Genomic DNA, 14,925 nt, shown 5'->3' on the forward strand with positions numbered 1-14,925 from the left:
CCATTCAATGACTGGAGAGTCATGCTTTCAGATGGCACAACATGGCGTGGAAGAAAATACTGGAGATAAGACCAGGAAACTACCTTTTCAAATAACTGGTTTTGTAACTCATGGTAGTCAGTTCAACTGTTCAGCTTTGTTTCCTCATCTGTAAAATGAAGGGACTAAACTTCAGTTCATTTCAAATCATGAGCCATTTCACTGATGTTATAGGTTGAATGTCTTTCTAGAGTTTTTCATTCTTTTTTTCCATCCTGCTCAAGTAATCTACTTTCTACAGGTAATGTAAACACAATTGGAAATAAGAAGAACATTAACTTTTCTTCTTTTCCTCTCCATCAGAGAGAATATGCATCTCTAACTTTTTGGAATGAATTAAGTTCAAGGAATTGGCCAAAACCACTGCACAGCCATTAGAATAATTTTTGAGAATTCATGGAAAGTCTCCTGAATTCTGGGCTTCCGAAACTGGCATACAGAGGAATTCTCTTTACGAGGCATTCTTATCCTGGAGTCCATGCACAGAATCTGAGGGGCTCAAAACTTGTGTAAGGGGGCTGGGGCTTGGGTTGTAGTTCAGTGGTAGAGGACTTGCCTAGCACTTGTGAGGCACTGGGCTCCATCCTCAGCACCTAAAATAAATAAATAAAACCAAGGTATTGTGTCCATCTACAACTAAAAAAGAAAGAAAGAAAGAAAGAAAAAAACCTGCATAGGAAAAAAAAAACCCTTCATTTTCACCAAACTCATAATTGTTTCCTTTAATTATAAGTGTAGACAATAACCATAACAATAGTAGCAGTAACTGTCACTCAGTCACCAGGAAAAATCAGTTCTTCTGTGTGGTTGTTACAGATTTCTCATTTATGCTCACTTCACTATTTTGAAATTATGGTAGTTTATCAGACTTACAACTAGTCCGTTATGTAATGCAAAAAGCAGCACATATGCAATCATACACACAATGCAAAACTACTGGAACATTACGAAATTAATTTTAATAATTTTAACTCTATTTCAGCCCAACTTCTTTCCTTTGTCATTCGAGATTTCACTAAATGTAATAAAAACACTGCTCTGAGCCAGGCAGGTGACACAGGTCTATAATGCCAGCGACCGGGGAGGCTAAGGTAGCAGGATCACAATTTCAAGGGCATCCTGGGCAACTAAATAAGACCCTGTCTCAAAAGGGAGGGAAGGGCTGGGAAGTAGCTCAGTGCACCCCTGGGTTCAGTTGGGAGGGGGGGGGTGTCCTATCTGAGAAGATAAGTCTCAGTTGCCAAAGGGCTTTTTGGCACACGAAAAGTTTCGATTACCCTGAAATGAACACAAACACACAGATCATTAAAGGACTACTACTGCAGCAGTAAATGATTACCACTACAGGGAGTCTGAATCTGAAAAACTGTAAATTATGGTGCGATAATTAAGAGAAGAACCTTAAGGAGCAATTAAGAACTTCAATTTAAAAAACCAAAAACCAAAAAACAAAACTTTTTCAGACGTCCCGGATGCCAACTGTAAGCAAGGAGGACAGGAGAGGCCTCTGTCAGTCTCCCCGGTTCAGGCCACACACCCACAGAAGGGCCAGCAGCCCACTTCCTGTTGACTGGAACTACTGCCTATCCTCACCCTATTCGTCCCACCCCAACGCCCCACGAAAGCGGCACAAGACTGGGAACACAAAACCTTGACCACTAAATCTAAGACCTCTCTTTCAAAAAACGCGTGTTTGGGACTTGGCCGATATCGCGGGCCCCGGCTGCTCGGGTGGCACCAGGCGGGGGCCCTGCAGTGACCGCACGGAAAGTTTTCTCCACAACCTCAAGTTCGGAAACCACCGTCGGCAGCGTAGCAGGGTTCCCTCTCCTCCTGCCACGCGGCCCCTGCCTCTCCCGCCTTCTTGCGGAGCGTTTCGATCCAGAACCTTCTGCTTAAAGGGCGGCGCTCCTAAACGTGCCAGCGGCGGGACTCCACAAAGGCGAGTTCGAGAACCTAACCCTCCAGCAGTGCGCCCAGACTCCGCCCCCTCCGCTGCAGCCCGGGCAACACTCCGGCCCGGCTGCGGAGCGCGGCGCCGTTAGCTTACGTAGCAGCGCCTGATTGGCCGCCCCGCTCTGGCGGGCCGGGATTGGCTGGCGGCGGAAAGGCCCCGCTCCTCGCCCCCGCCGCTGCTCCGCGGCCGCCCGGGTGTCCTCGCGTTGCTCGTCCGCGCGCAGCCTGGCAGTTTGCCTCTTCCTCGTCCGTCCTCCAGCCTGCGTCCATGGCCACCGCCGCGACCGAGGAGCCCTTCCCGTTTCACGGTCTCCTGCCGAAGAAAGAGACCGGGGCCACCTCCTTCCTGTGCCGCTACCCGGAGTATGACGGGCGGGGGGTGCTCATCGCCGTCCTGGACACGGGGGTCGACCCCGGGGCCCCGGGCATGCAGGTGAGGCAGCCCCCGGGGGCCCGGTGCGAGGGCGAGAGACGCGGGCGGAACGCAGCCTCCCAGGCCGGAGCCCCGCTCTATGGCCGAGCCCGAGCCAGGGTGGACAGCGCCGGGAGCTGGGCGCCGGGAGGAGGCAGAGGGCAGAGCCGGGCGCGGGGGCACCGGTGTCCGCGCAGGGGACCGGCGGCGCCCGGGCACCGCGGGCGCGGGGTGGGCGAGGGCCCGGAGTGGGCCGTGTTCCCGGCCCAGACAAAAGCAGGCTGCCTGGCGCGGTTGGTCCTGGGAGCCCGGGTCCACGTCGTGGCCCGGGAAAGCCCCTTTTTGCTTGGGCACCGCCAGGCCAGCCACCTCCGGGCTCCTTCCCATCTCGTCGCGGTCTCTGCGGACCCTCTTGTCTTGGACACCCGGCAACTGATATTGTTAAACAAGAATTGTACGGTTTTTATTATTGGGGGCCAGGGGTGGGGAAAAGATAGGGCTAAAGACCTATCACAACTTCATTTTTATGCTGTGGTTTGGAAGATTTGGTTTTAGGAAGAATAGTTTATCTTCAAACGCCAAAACTGGATTTCCAGAAGATAACCGAGTCCACTTCCGGAATCATTTCCTCTAATAGTTTTGCTTATTCAATTTTAAAGCTGTCTGCAATGTATTTGTTTAGGGTCATCTATTCTTGTGGCTTGGTCTTCTTTTTACATAAAGAGAAGCCAGTTTCGTTTGGTTTGGGTGCACTTTCGAGGCACTTCTATTTTTAAAAACCTCAAAACATACGAGAACATACTTGATTACTGTTTTAAAATTATTTAGTTTTACCTTAGTCACATATCTTTAGATCATAGAAAGATACTATAGATCATATACTTTATAGATCACTGAAAGGTAATTTTAAAAGATGTCTCAGTTCTAAAAACCATCTGTCTTGAAACTTCGGCTTTTGTAAATTTAGCCTTTTACTGAAATCTACTAATAAACAGCATCTAATCATTATTCAAGTCAAAGTCTTCCCTAATTAACCCTACTGTATGCTGATCACTTCCTTATTCTTCATCTGTAAATCTTAGCCCTCTTTCTACACTAAACAGTGATTTTTAATAATTCTTTTTCTCTCCCCCTTCCCTCCATGTTCTTCCCCTTTCGGATCCTTTATTGTGCTTTCTGATAATTGAGGTAGCATTTTGGAATTTAATAACTTGGAGCAAGGTGGGTGTGGGTAGCAGTCTGGCCACTCTCTGGAAATCTTGCTTCCTGGTGTTAATTCTGCATTGCTGCTCTGAAGTGCAACACACCTTAATGTGGCAGCTTCTATAAATTAGAAGAGGAAGAGGTGATGCCTTTCCTCCAGGCAACTGTATTTGTGTAGTAGTTATTATGTTAATAATTCCTAAGACTTAAAACAGGAAAACTCTCAGTTCATTGAGGCTTTGTTACAGAGTAGTAGTGCTTCCCATTCTGTTGTGATATTTACTTTTTGTAGGGATATGTGGGAGGAAAACAGCTGGGTTAAGTGGCTCACTTTTTTTTTTTTTTTTGTCAGCATAAGAGGATGAGAAAAGTTTGGAGCAGTATTGCTGTGGAATTTCTTTGTAGAATTTCCAGATCTGCTTATCAAATTAGTTATACTCTGTAAAGTAAAAATAGTGTTCAGCCCATACTGTTGCTATGAAAATTGAAAGGATTAATTACATGTGACTTTTTAAAGCTCTCAAGAGAAGCATAAAATCAATGCTAACTTTTTTAAGAAAATATATTTAGCAGAAGGAGTTTATGCTGAGTCTTTACTCACCAACTATTTGAAGGTCAAATGTATATTATTGCATATAATAACAAATATTCAAATAATATCAAAATCAAATGAAAACATAAGTCTTCTAACAACTTTAAGTATGAGGTATTGACTTAAATAGGGCCACTATGTATTCATCATTAAGGTGAGAAGGTGGATAGAAATAAAGGAAGGAAGAGAAAGCCAAATTGGCTATTTGGAGAACCAAATGGAATCTGAGTAATGGACTAGAGGCACAGTTGAAAATATGGAGTAACTCGTGAATTGGCATTGTTGTGTGACTTCCTTGGACCAAGTTCTCTTTTATCATAGCTATCCAGCAGTGTTAAAAGTGGAGCATGAACAGCATGAAAGGAGTGATAAGTAAATGGTTAAATATTTCCTCAGCAAATATTTAAGCACTTGCCAGATGCCTAAGGTTGGGTTAAACATTTTGTAGACTCTGGCTATTAACAGAGATGGGGAGAGGAACAGGCAATAAAGGTGATAAGGCAGATTTCATAGGCAGGACTAGAAAATACACACGAGGCAGCCACCAGTTTAGCTTCTCTTTGATCCATTCTTCACATAGCTAAGCTGTTTTTGCTAAAAAGCAAACTTTATTTAAAAAAAAAAAATCTGGAATTCTAATTGCTTTTGAATAAAATTCCAAGGATTTGAACTTTGTACGTAAGACCCTGTATGGTCCACCTCTAGCAGCCTCCTGTGTAGTCTCAATCCCCACCATTTCTTCTGTTCATAGCCCCTCCAGCCCCCACTGTTCCCCTTGTTTCCTTCTTGAACACTCCACTGTCTCTACATCCAGATGTTGCAGGTGTTTTCCCAGCACATGCCTTTGCATGAAGTGTATTAAGCCAGGAGGCCTTCTACAATCACTGTAAACTCCCACTTAATCCTTTTAAGACTCAACGAGGTCTGGATCCCATTACTTTGGGAAACTCACTGATTTAGTTCAGCCTCCCCACCATGTATGAACTAGCTGTTATGTTAGGGCCTATGGCTTCAAATATGAATAAGCCCCAAACCCTGCTAACAGAGTTCCATTTTTTGCCTTCTTTGCCCTCATAACAATCTGTTCATACCACCAATAGAACTTAAAAGTAATTTACTGTTTCTGCTCACATACCTGTTTACTAGTTAAGATTCTTTGAAAGCATATATCAAAATTTATTTTGTATAAAATCTGCTTATAATGCTAAATATTTTTGATGAATGGAAAAAAAAGGAATATCTTTGTATAATAAGAAAGTCCAATGTCTTCTTGAGTTGGGGGGAAGAATTTGGGGAAGGAGAATACAAGTAGTTCTATAAAAATCTATTTTATACTCACTTAAATATAATAGAGTATAATAAGTAAATAACCACATTTATAGGTCATTGATTCCTTTTTTTTCCTGGTACTGGGGATTGAACTCACCTGAGTCACATCCCCAGCCCTATTTTGTATTTTATTTAGAGACAAGGTCTCACTGAGTTGCTTAGCACCTTGCTTTTGCGGAGGCTGGCTTTGAACTCATGATCCTCCTTCCTCAGCCTCTCTAGCTGCTTGGATTAACAGGCGTGCACCAGTGCACCTGGTGGTTCTTAATTTTATTACTTTTTTTCCAGTTAGCTTTTCATCATTCCTCAAGTTGGGTTTTATTTTTGTATATTTTTATATATTTACCTCTATTATTAATAGTCTTATAATTATCTTGACTCACCTGTTTTCTCAACTGATAGTAAACATTCTATAAGCAAAGACTGTCTTATTCATTTTGTTCTCAAAATAAAATTCACTAAATAATCTTTGCGTATGAAATCTTCTCTTGCTTAAAAGAACATTTCAATAATCTCCCCTGAAATTTCAAACACATTGACTTTGTTCGTCTGGTTTAGTTTGCAAACTTCCCCCTTCTTCTTCTAGTCTGCTCTGCAAGTGTTTAGCGAATGGCTTCCAACTCTCATCAGTCCTCCACCAAGATGGTAACAGTGGATACATAAAGTAATTTAGATCCTTGACATTTTGGGAAAACCTGTGGGCAGCTTCTGTTGTCTAGCCAGTGTATCTCAGTAAGCATCTCTCTGTCTCCCACCCCAGGACACAGGGCTTATTATCTTGGCTGTACCCATAATTACTCTGTGCAGGCTTTCAGTGCTTTCCCATGTGACACCTCTCCTTCCTCAAAGATAAAGGATATAGTTCTAGTTCTAGCAGTTCAGTTTCCTTCTTCTCCCAAAGCTCTTTTGCAAAATTCTACCTAGTTTGGTTTTTAAAAATATCTTCTTTCTAACCCTGAATTCTGTTTTTTTTGTTGTTGTTGTTTTTCAGTCTTCAATGACATGATTGCCAATAATGTTAAAGTAAGAAAAATACCTGGATAGAAAAATGGGATATATGAGAAATTTTTATGAGAATTTGTGTATATAATGTGTATGAGAGTGAAAGAGAGAGAGATCTTTATAAGGAAAACTTGTGGAAATAGTAGATGATAAATAAGCCATCATATCTCATTAAGCTTTTTCCTGTGCTTTATACTGTAATTAGGTTTCTAATTAGAAGGATCTCTGTGTGACTTATTAGTAATCTTTTGTTATTCTTGACTTCAGGTCAATGATGTTTCCTCCTTGAATGAAGGTGAAGATAGGTTATGGGGTATTTTCCAAATTATGTATTTATTTGGAATACATCTTTGTATAAATTTTTTTTTTTTTTGCTGTTATGGGGAGCATATATTCTGATAGAAGAAATTGATCTGTGTATTTACAAATTGAATTATGTTCTGTGATGGAAACAGGGTACAGTATGAAAGAATAATCAAGTTTGGGAAGGCAGCCATTTTAAAGAGGTCATTGGGGAATCCTTTCTGAAGGGGTGACACTTTACTAGAAAACTGAAATATAAGATAGCATACTGTGAAACAATGAAGAAAGAATTCCAGGCAGACTTTTGTACAAAATACTGACCCTTGTGTACAGAAAGGAAAAAGTTTGGTACATTCTAATTGAAAGGAGGTGAGCATGGTTAGAGATGGCTGTGACTGGGAATGGCAGAAGTCAGGTGGAGCAGGGCTTCTCCTATTGAGTGCTTTGTGGGTGCACTGAAGGATTTAAAGGAGAGACCTCATAAGCTTTTTTAATATTGCTTTCCATGGGGCCAACAATGGAATCTGAGGGACCTCTAAGGAGTAAACTACATTAGAAAGACAAGAGCTGCTAATGGTTTGGAGGATCAGAACAATGGTAGTGAGAATCATAGAAGAGGAATTTGAATTCTTTATTAGAGGAAGAATTAACTGGACTTCCCTGATAGCCTCAGGTGAAGCATAAACTAGAGAATTGGGGAAGGACATCTGAGTTTCTGGCATGAGCAGCTGGATGTGTGATGATTCCTGAAATGGCAAAGCCTAGAGAAAAACAGATGTGGGGGCTTGGCATTTGTTAGATTGCAGTGCTCCTATGACGGTAATGAAATAGTCCTGAATGTTTGTTCCCTAAGGTTTTGCACATATCCACTCTAAAGTTCTCCTCCATCAAATCCTTTCTCAAATGTTACCTGATCAGCTGAAATTTCCTTGATCAGCTAAGGTAAAATTAAAAGCCCACACCACCTGTCTCCCTTCCCTGTATAACTTTCCATATTTTTCTTTTTTATTTATTGATGATTTCTTTAGTAAGTGATCTGTCAGGTAAGGAATTTTTGTACACCTAAATATTTTGTAAATGTTTATGAATATATGAAACCACTTGATTGATTCTGTGTTTTCATGATAAGATTTGCTGGTTAATATTCGTTAGGCTTTTGACTTAAAACAATACAGTTTTCTTGGGGATGCAACACAATGGTAGAGCGCTTCGCTAGTGTGCTTTAGGCCCAGGGTCTATTCCCTGGCATACAATACACGCACACGCATGTACATACATACATAAAATGAATGCAGATATTTGTAAGAAGTTTTGCACATTCACACACATTTGTGCTTCTTTAAGGATAAAACCTAATATCTAATTCATATTATAATTGTCTTGATTTTCAGGTTACTACAGACGGAAAACCAAAAATCATTGATATCATTGATACAACAGGAAGTGGTGATGTGAACACTGCTACAGAAGTAGAGCCAAAAGATGGTGAAATTATTGGTCTTTCAGGAAGAGTACTTAAGGTCAGCGCTTTTATCTTACTGAATGTTATTTAAACTTTTGTTTTGTACTGTTGCCTCAAAATGTGTAATGTTTTTAGATTACATTTGATGGTAGGGGAGTTGCTGCATAACAAATTACTCCCAAAATCTCATAGTTTGAAATGATACAGTTGATGACATCATTTTCTGTGAGTCAGGAATCTGGGTTTGACTTACCTGGGTGTCTCCAGTGAGGATCTCAAGATTGCAAACTGTTGGCCCAGACTGTCTACTTAGAGGGGCAGGCTTAGCCAGGCCTAGCCAGAGTTACGCAGGCTGTCCTTGGTTCTTTCCATAGTGCTGCTTGACAACATGGTAACTGGATTCCCTCAGGGTGAATGAACCAGAGAGTGCCCAAGATGAAAGCCATGATCTTTGTAAAGTCATCTTAGAAGTGATAGCTCATCACTTCACTTAATTCTGTTTATTGGATATAATCATAATTTAACCATAATTGTGTTATAAATCCATAGCATGTCTTAGGGGAGGGGATTTCATAGGAGCATGCTGCCAGGAAGTGGGGATCATTAGGACAATTTTGGAAGAAGCCATTGTTTTGTTGGGATTCTTTTTTTTTTTTTTTCAATAGGTTGACAAATTCTGTTTTAAATTTTGAATAGAAAGGTAGAAAAAGTACTGAGCACAATGGCAAATACCTGTAATACCAGGTATATCAGCTAATGAGTAAGGAGGATGACAAGAATTTGACTGTGATTCAGTATTCTGGTTTTCAAACCAAGAAGTAGAATTAGTTTGGAGTGAAATATGTTACTCTAAAATATTAATAAGGCTTACAGATTTAGAATCTTAAATAAATATAGTAACACATGCTTTAAATAAGCCACCTGAACTGATGTTACTAGCACTCAAAGCTAGAGTTGTTTGTACTTTTAAAACCATATTAAATAAGATTAATACAATTAAGATTGATGCCTGATGTTTTGTTTTGTTTTTTTCCCTCAACTTGATGACATATTTTCTTTAGTTCTACTGCTATGTATTCTCAGCCCATCAGTATAAGGTGGTTTAAAATTTTAACTGTGTTCAGTGTCTGCATAGTATAAAAAGACAAATATCACCGGGCATGGTGGTATACACACCTGTAATCCTAACTGCTCAAGAGGCTGAGGCAGGAGGATCACAAGTTCACAGCCAGCCTCCGCAAAAGTGAGGTGCTAAGCAACTCAGTGAGACCTTGTCTCTAAATAAAATACAAAATAGGGCTGGGGATGTGGCTCAGTGGTCAAATCTGTCCCCACCCCACCCCCGTCCCCACCCCCCCAGTTCAATCCCAGTACCTAGAAAAAAAAAAAAAGACAAGTGTCTACAAGGTTTCTAATAAGTTCCATCTCCCACCATGCTTAATTTTCAATACAGTATATTCTCTTCAGTGTTTTAGATAACATGCAAATACTTTTATATTTTTTAATATTTTTTTCTAATTTTAAACTTTATCTGTAAAATTAACATGCAGAGGAAAAAGACTTAACTCTCAGGCCTTTTATTTCCAAGCAATTATTGCATTATTGCATTCTTATTTCTGAAATTCCTATTAAGTAGGACCTAGGATATGGACATTGGACCACTTGAATGGGTCCTCTAATTTTGTGTTGTTCTCTCTTTATTGTTTTTTTTTTTTTTCCCCCCGCAGAGAGAGAGAGAGAGATTTAATATTTATTTTTTAGTTCTCAGCAGACACAACATCTTTGTTTGTATGTGGTGCTGAGGATCGAACCCGGGCCGCACGCATGCCAGGCGAGCACGCTACTGCTTGAGCCACATCTCCAGGCCCTATTGCTTTTTTCTTCTCTTTTTCTCTTTGTGAGAGAGTTCCAAAATTTTCTCAACATTATCTTCTAACTCTGAAGTCCCTTCATATTCTTTCAGGCATGTTAGGCATGTTTTTGTATCATGTTTGCAACTTTTTATCTTTGACAATATAATTTTTTTCAACTTGTTTCTTTTCTCCTCCTCCTCTTAGAAAAAAAAATTCTAGAGTATTAGTATTATAGTTATACATAGTAGCTGGGTCCATTTTGAAAAAAATCATACATTCATGGAATTTGATTTCAATCCCCATTCTTCCCCTTCTCTCCTGCCTCCCTTCCCCTATATCTCCTCTCTTCCCTACTGATCTTCTTTTTGCTGGTTTATTTTTGATTATTTTGATATCTTTTCTTCCTCTTTCTACTTACCTTCCTCTTTTTCCCATTTTCTTTTCTTAGCTTCCTCCTCTGCTTCTAACCCCTCCTCCTTTCCTTTCTTCCTTGTTCACCTCTGCCATCTCTTCCTCCTTCTGCACCACCTCACCTTCCTTTTCTCCTTTGTTCTTTGATTTCTACTGTGGATATTTCCCTTGGATGTCTATTCATTCCTGACTGTCTCTTCTTTAGGAGGCCTTCACAAGGTGGAAGCTGTCTTGCTTGTGTAGAGTCTTTTGGTGGTGAGTTTCATTGTAAGATAATGATACTGTTTTTGAGAACCTCAAAATATTAGTGTACCCCCCATACTAGTTACCTGAAAGAGAACCTTAGCCTGTTTGACCTGAAGTTGAGTAGGAAGAGGGACAAATAAGCTTTTTTTTTTGGTTCTTTGTTTTGTTTTTTATTCTTTTTAGTTTTACATGTTGCTAGAATGTATGTTATACAAACATACATACATTGGCATGTTATACAAGCATGGAGTATAATTTATTCTAATTAGGATTCTATTCTTGTGGTTGTACATGATGCAGATTTACCCTGCTTGTGTATTCAAATATACAAGACTAGAAAAATTATGTCCAGTTAATTCTACTGTCCTTCCTATTCCCCTCCCCCTCCCCCTCCCTTTCCTTGTTTCCTTTTGTCTAATCCAATGGACTTCTTTCTATTCTTCCTCTCCCCACCCTCCTTTGTTGTGGATTAGCATACACATATCAGAGAGAACATTTGGCCTTTGGTTTTTTGGGATTGGCTTTAGTATTTGGTAACTCTCTGCCATGCATAATGGCCTGAGTGTACCACATGTAGACTATTTCCAGTGTTTCTTCTCTCTCTTTTGCTTTGTATGTCCCAACTTCTTTCTGGCTCACATAGGAAGAGTTAATTGATTGGTGAAGTTTGGACAGGGTGTGGAGTGAGGCAGTGGGAGACCAAATTGCTCTTTACACAAATGTTATGCCTGTCTTCCTGTTTCCAGCTTCATTCTCCATTCACACAGAAAATGTACCCACACACAGGTGTTAGATGTTTTGCAGTAGTCAGCAAAGAAAGCAGTTATTAGGCACTGGTACTCTGGCTAGTTAGCTCTCTCCAGTTCTTTAGTACACAATTTTCAGAAGGCAACACTACAGTATGACCTTCACTTAGTCATGTTTTAAAATAAATGTCTGTATTCTATTTCTCTTCAAAATAGCCCATAAACTGCTGACAGTCTTTTAGTCCTCTCCCAGTTTAAGATGAATGACCACTTATTGCTTTGAACATTTCAGTAGTCTCTTTCTCTAAAAACGATATTCATATCGTTTTTACTAGTGAGAAGCTAGTGGTCTATTACTTAGGGCTGGTGATCCTCCCATGAGCAGGTAGAAGCAAAAAGTGAATGGAATCTTAAGCCTTTATTGTAAAATGTGCATCCATAAAGTGTGTGAAATGCATAAGTGCATTTTATGAGTGATTAAAGCAAACATGTTATATCCAGCATACAGGTCAAGACAACGAATATTGCCATATCTCATAAAATTCCTGCCTTCTCCCATATCACAACCATTTCAGTTTTTGTGATAATTACTTCTTTGCTTTCCTTTGTAATTTTACTATGGGTATGGGAATACCTACATTGTTTAGTTTATCTGTTTTTGAGCTTCACATGAATATCCTCATTTCTGTAATATTTTACATCTTCTTCCCTTGGTGGTGTTTTGCAAAATTTGATATTCTTTAAGATTCATGAGATTTCTCTATGTTGTTGCATGTCACAGTAATTTGTTTAGTAGCCAAGCTGTGTAGTATGCCATGGTTTATATATAGCACATTCTAGCCATTCTGCTGTGGTGAATGGTTGTTATTTACAGTTTGGGACTGTCCTTAGCATGCCTAGAAGTGAAATTGCTGACTCATGGAGATCCAGCTCTAATGGGTCATGCCGAACAGTTCTTCCAAGTATTTCTACTGCCTTTCTAAAACTTGGTATAATCAGACTTTAATTTTTGAAAATGTGTTGGGAATCTAGGTATATCATATTGTGGTCTTAATTTGCACTTCTCTGTTTACTAATGAAATTGAGTGCCTTTTCATGTGTTTGGAATTTTGATTTTTTCTCTGTGGAGTACTTATTAAGGGTCCTTTGCTTCTTTGTTTATTTTGCTGAGTTGTCTATTGCTTTCTTACTCACTTTGTGGGCTCACCTGCCCTTCACTCGCCTGTGTTGCAGGGGTCTTCTCCCGTTTTGTGTATGTTTTTTACTTTCCACGTAATGAATCTTGATGCCTAGAAGTTTTTAAATGTAATTGAATAACTTTGACCTTTTAATTAGGGTGTGTATATGTTTGAGGTGCTGAGGATTGAACCTAGGGCCGTCTCATGATGCTAACTAGGCAGGTGTTCTACCACTGAGTTACAGTCCTGGCACTTACTTTGAGACAGGTCTTGCTAAGTTACTGAGACTGGCCTCAAATTTGCCATCCTCCTGCCTTAGTCTTCTGAGTAGTTGGGATTACAGGTGTACACCACTGCACCTAACTGATTAAGGTTTTATTAATCTCCCTGAGTTCTTGACCCCATGATCATGAAGATATTCTTTTATATTTCTAAAAAGTTTTAGTTTTTCTCTCATTTGTTCTGGAATTCAACTGGAATTGATTTTATGCTTAGTTTGAAATAGAAGTCCAATTTCCTTTTTTTCCATAGACCCAGTGTTCCAAAATCATATATTCCATGATTTTCCCCACTGAGTTTCAGTTCCTCCTTTTTACTGTGCAAACTTCAAAATGTGTTGTTGACCTTCTGAATCCTCGTTTTCTATTCTCTTTTTGGTTTGGGGGTGGTTGCCCCCTCCCATTCTAATTTTGGAAGGGAGCAGTGTTTTGTTTTGTTTTTCTTTTCTTTTTATTTTACTACATTTAAGTTGAAGTTATTTTTTAAATCATTAAGATTTAGACTTATATATTTTTAAAAAATTTAAAGATAAATCCAGGTATACTAAATGATGTGGCCAGAAATAGTACAGTGTTTAAATGCAGCAGCAGCCAAGGAACTGGTGTATGTACACTAGCATGTGCCATGAGGCTGAAGTAGTTTTGAGGCAAAAAGCAAATACAAACAATAACAACAACAGCAACAAAATTAAAAGGATGTTGAATCTTACTAATAGTATGGCAACACTCATAATGACACTTGACTCATTAAGAAAAATGTTCTCTTTGTTAGGCCCTCTCTCTTTGAGATAATAATGAGATTTTTATATATGGCACATGAAAATCAGTCTTATTGCACCGTGGTGGTTGTGGAATTTGAACCATTTTAAAGATCAGCTTAAAACGGTCAAAATGCAAAGTTTGATTCTTAGAGACCAAAAATAACTTCAATTATATACAATACTCAAATGTGTAAAATAATGTATTGCATAATTGTCTCATAGGCTAAAGTTAGCTTTATTCTACCTTAGTTATGATTAAATAGCATAACCATAATTATACCTTATTCTCTGATTTTTTCATGTGTAATTTTTATAACTGCCTAATCTGCCTTCACTAAGGAAAATATATAGTTGTGATCTGATTCCATGGATCCTACAGATTTTGGTATATTTGAGAATTAAATATAAATTATTTTATTGGATTATTTTGATTGTATTACATCTTTTAGATAATTCTGATTAAACATGTTTTAACACCTTTTTATTTTTCAGTGTTTTTATTAGCGATTTCTGTTTACTCCTTGAGCTTTTCACAGCTTTTAGTAGTCTTTTCCTAGAAAGAAGCTGACATTAGCCGAGGGTCATGACGCCCCTATAGTGGTGTAGTGGCTGCTTGTGGTTCTGTTATGATTAACTATGCTGTCAACACACTTTATTATTGTTTTTGTAATTCCATGGGCTGTTGCAAGAATAGTAAAGTTAAGAATCCCTATTATCAAAAGAAAATTGATAAGTTTTGAATAATAAGTACTAGTTTATAGCCAGCATATTTGAACTTTTACATTATCTAGATAACTAGTTGATTGAGAAATCGTTAATGACACATAGGCCTTTAATGATGTTTTCCTGTATTTAGTTGTGGGAAAAGTTCACCCAAAAGTTTTCTGCCCAGAAGATACTTGGGTGAAGAAAATGCACAAGTGAGGATTGATGAGTGGGCCAATTCCGAGGGGTTGATGGCTCATCTTATAATCTGCACACTTCAATGCTTGATAGTTGGAGTCCTGTGCTACAGAGAGCATGAATACATACCCACATGTTGACATTTCAGATGGGTTGATGCTTAGTGCACTTTGTTATTCTTAAGAATACTAAAATAGGGATTGTTTTCTTCCTTGTCCAGAAGAAGAAATAGTCTCGCGGTTGCCCCTTGT

General features: G+C 39.4%; 1 protein-coding gene across 3 annotated transcripts in view; it reads left to right on the forward strand.

Annotated features, from left to right (window-relative positions):
• Positions 1–2,184: 2,184 nt before the first annotated feature.
• Positions 2,185–14,925, forward strand: part of Tpp2 (tripeptidyl peptidase 2) — a 66,561-nt gene continuing 53,820 nt past the window's right edge. For all 3 annotated transcript variants that reach the window (XM_076872736.2, XM_076872737.2, XM_076872738.1), the window contains exons 1-2: positions 2,185–2,428; positions 8,228–8,356. In XM_076872736.2, coding sequence (XP_076728851.1) covers positions 2,264–2,428; positions 8,228–8,356 — 294 coding nt within the window. In that variant the 5' untranslated portion in view covers positions 2,185–2,263. The remainder of the gene's footprint in view (positions 2,429–8,227; positions 8,357–14,925) is intronic.

This window comes from Callospermophilus lateralis, chromosome 12 (genome assembly GCF_048772815.1).
Source record: "Callospermophilus lateralis isolate mCalLat2 chromosome 12, mCalLat2.hap1, whole genome shotgun sequence".
Taxonomy (NCBI): Eukaryota; Metazoa; Chordata; class Mammalia; order Rodentia; family Sciuridae; genus Callospermophilus; species Callospermophilus lateralis.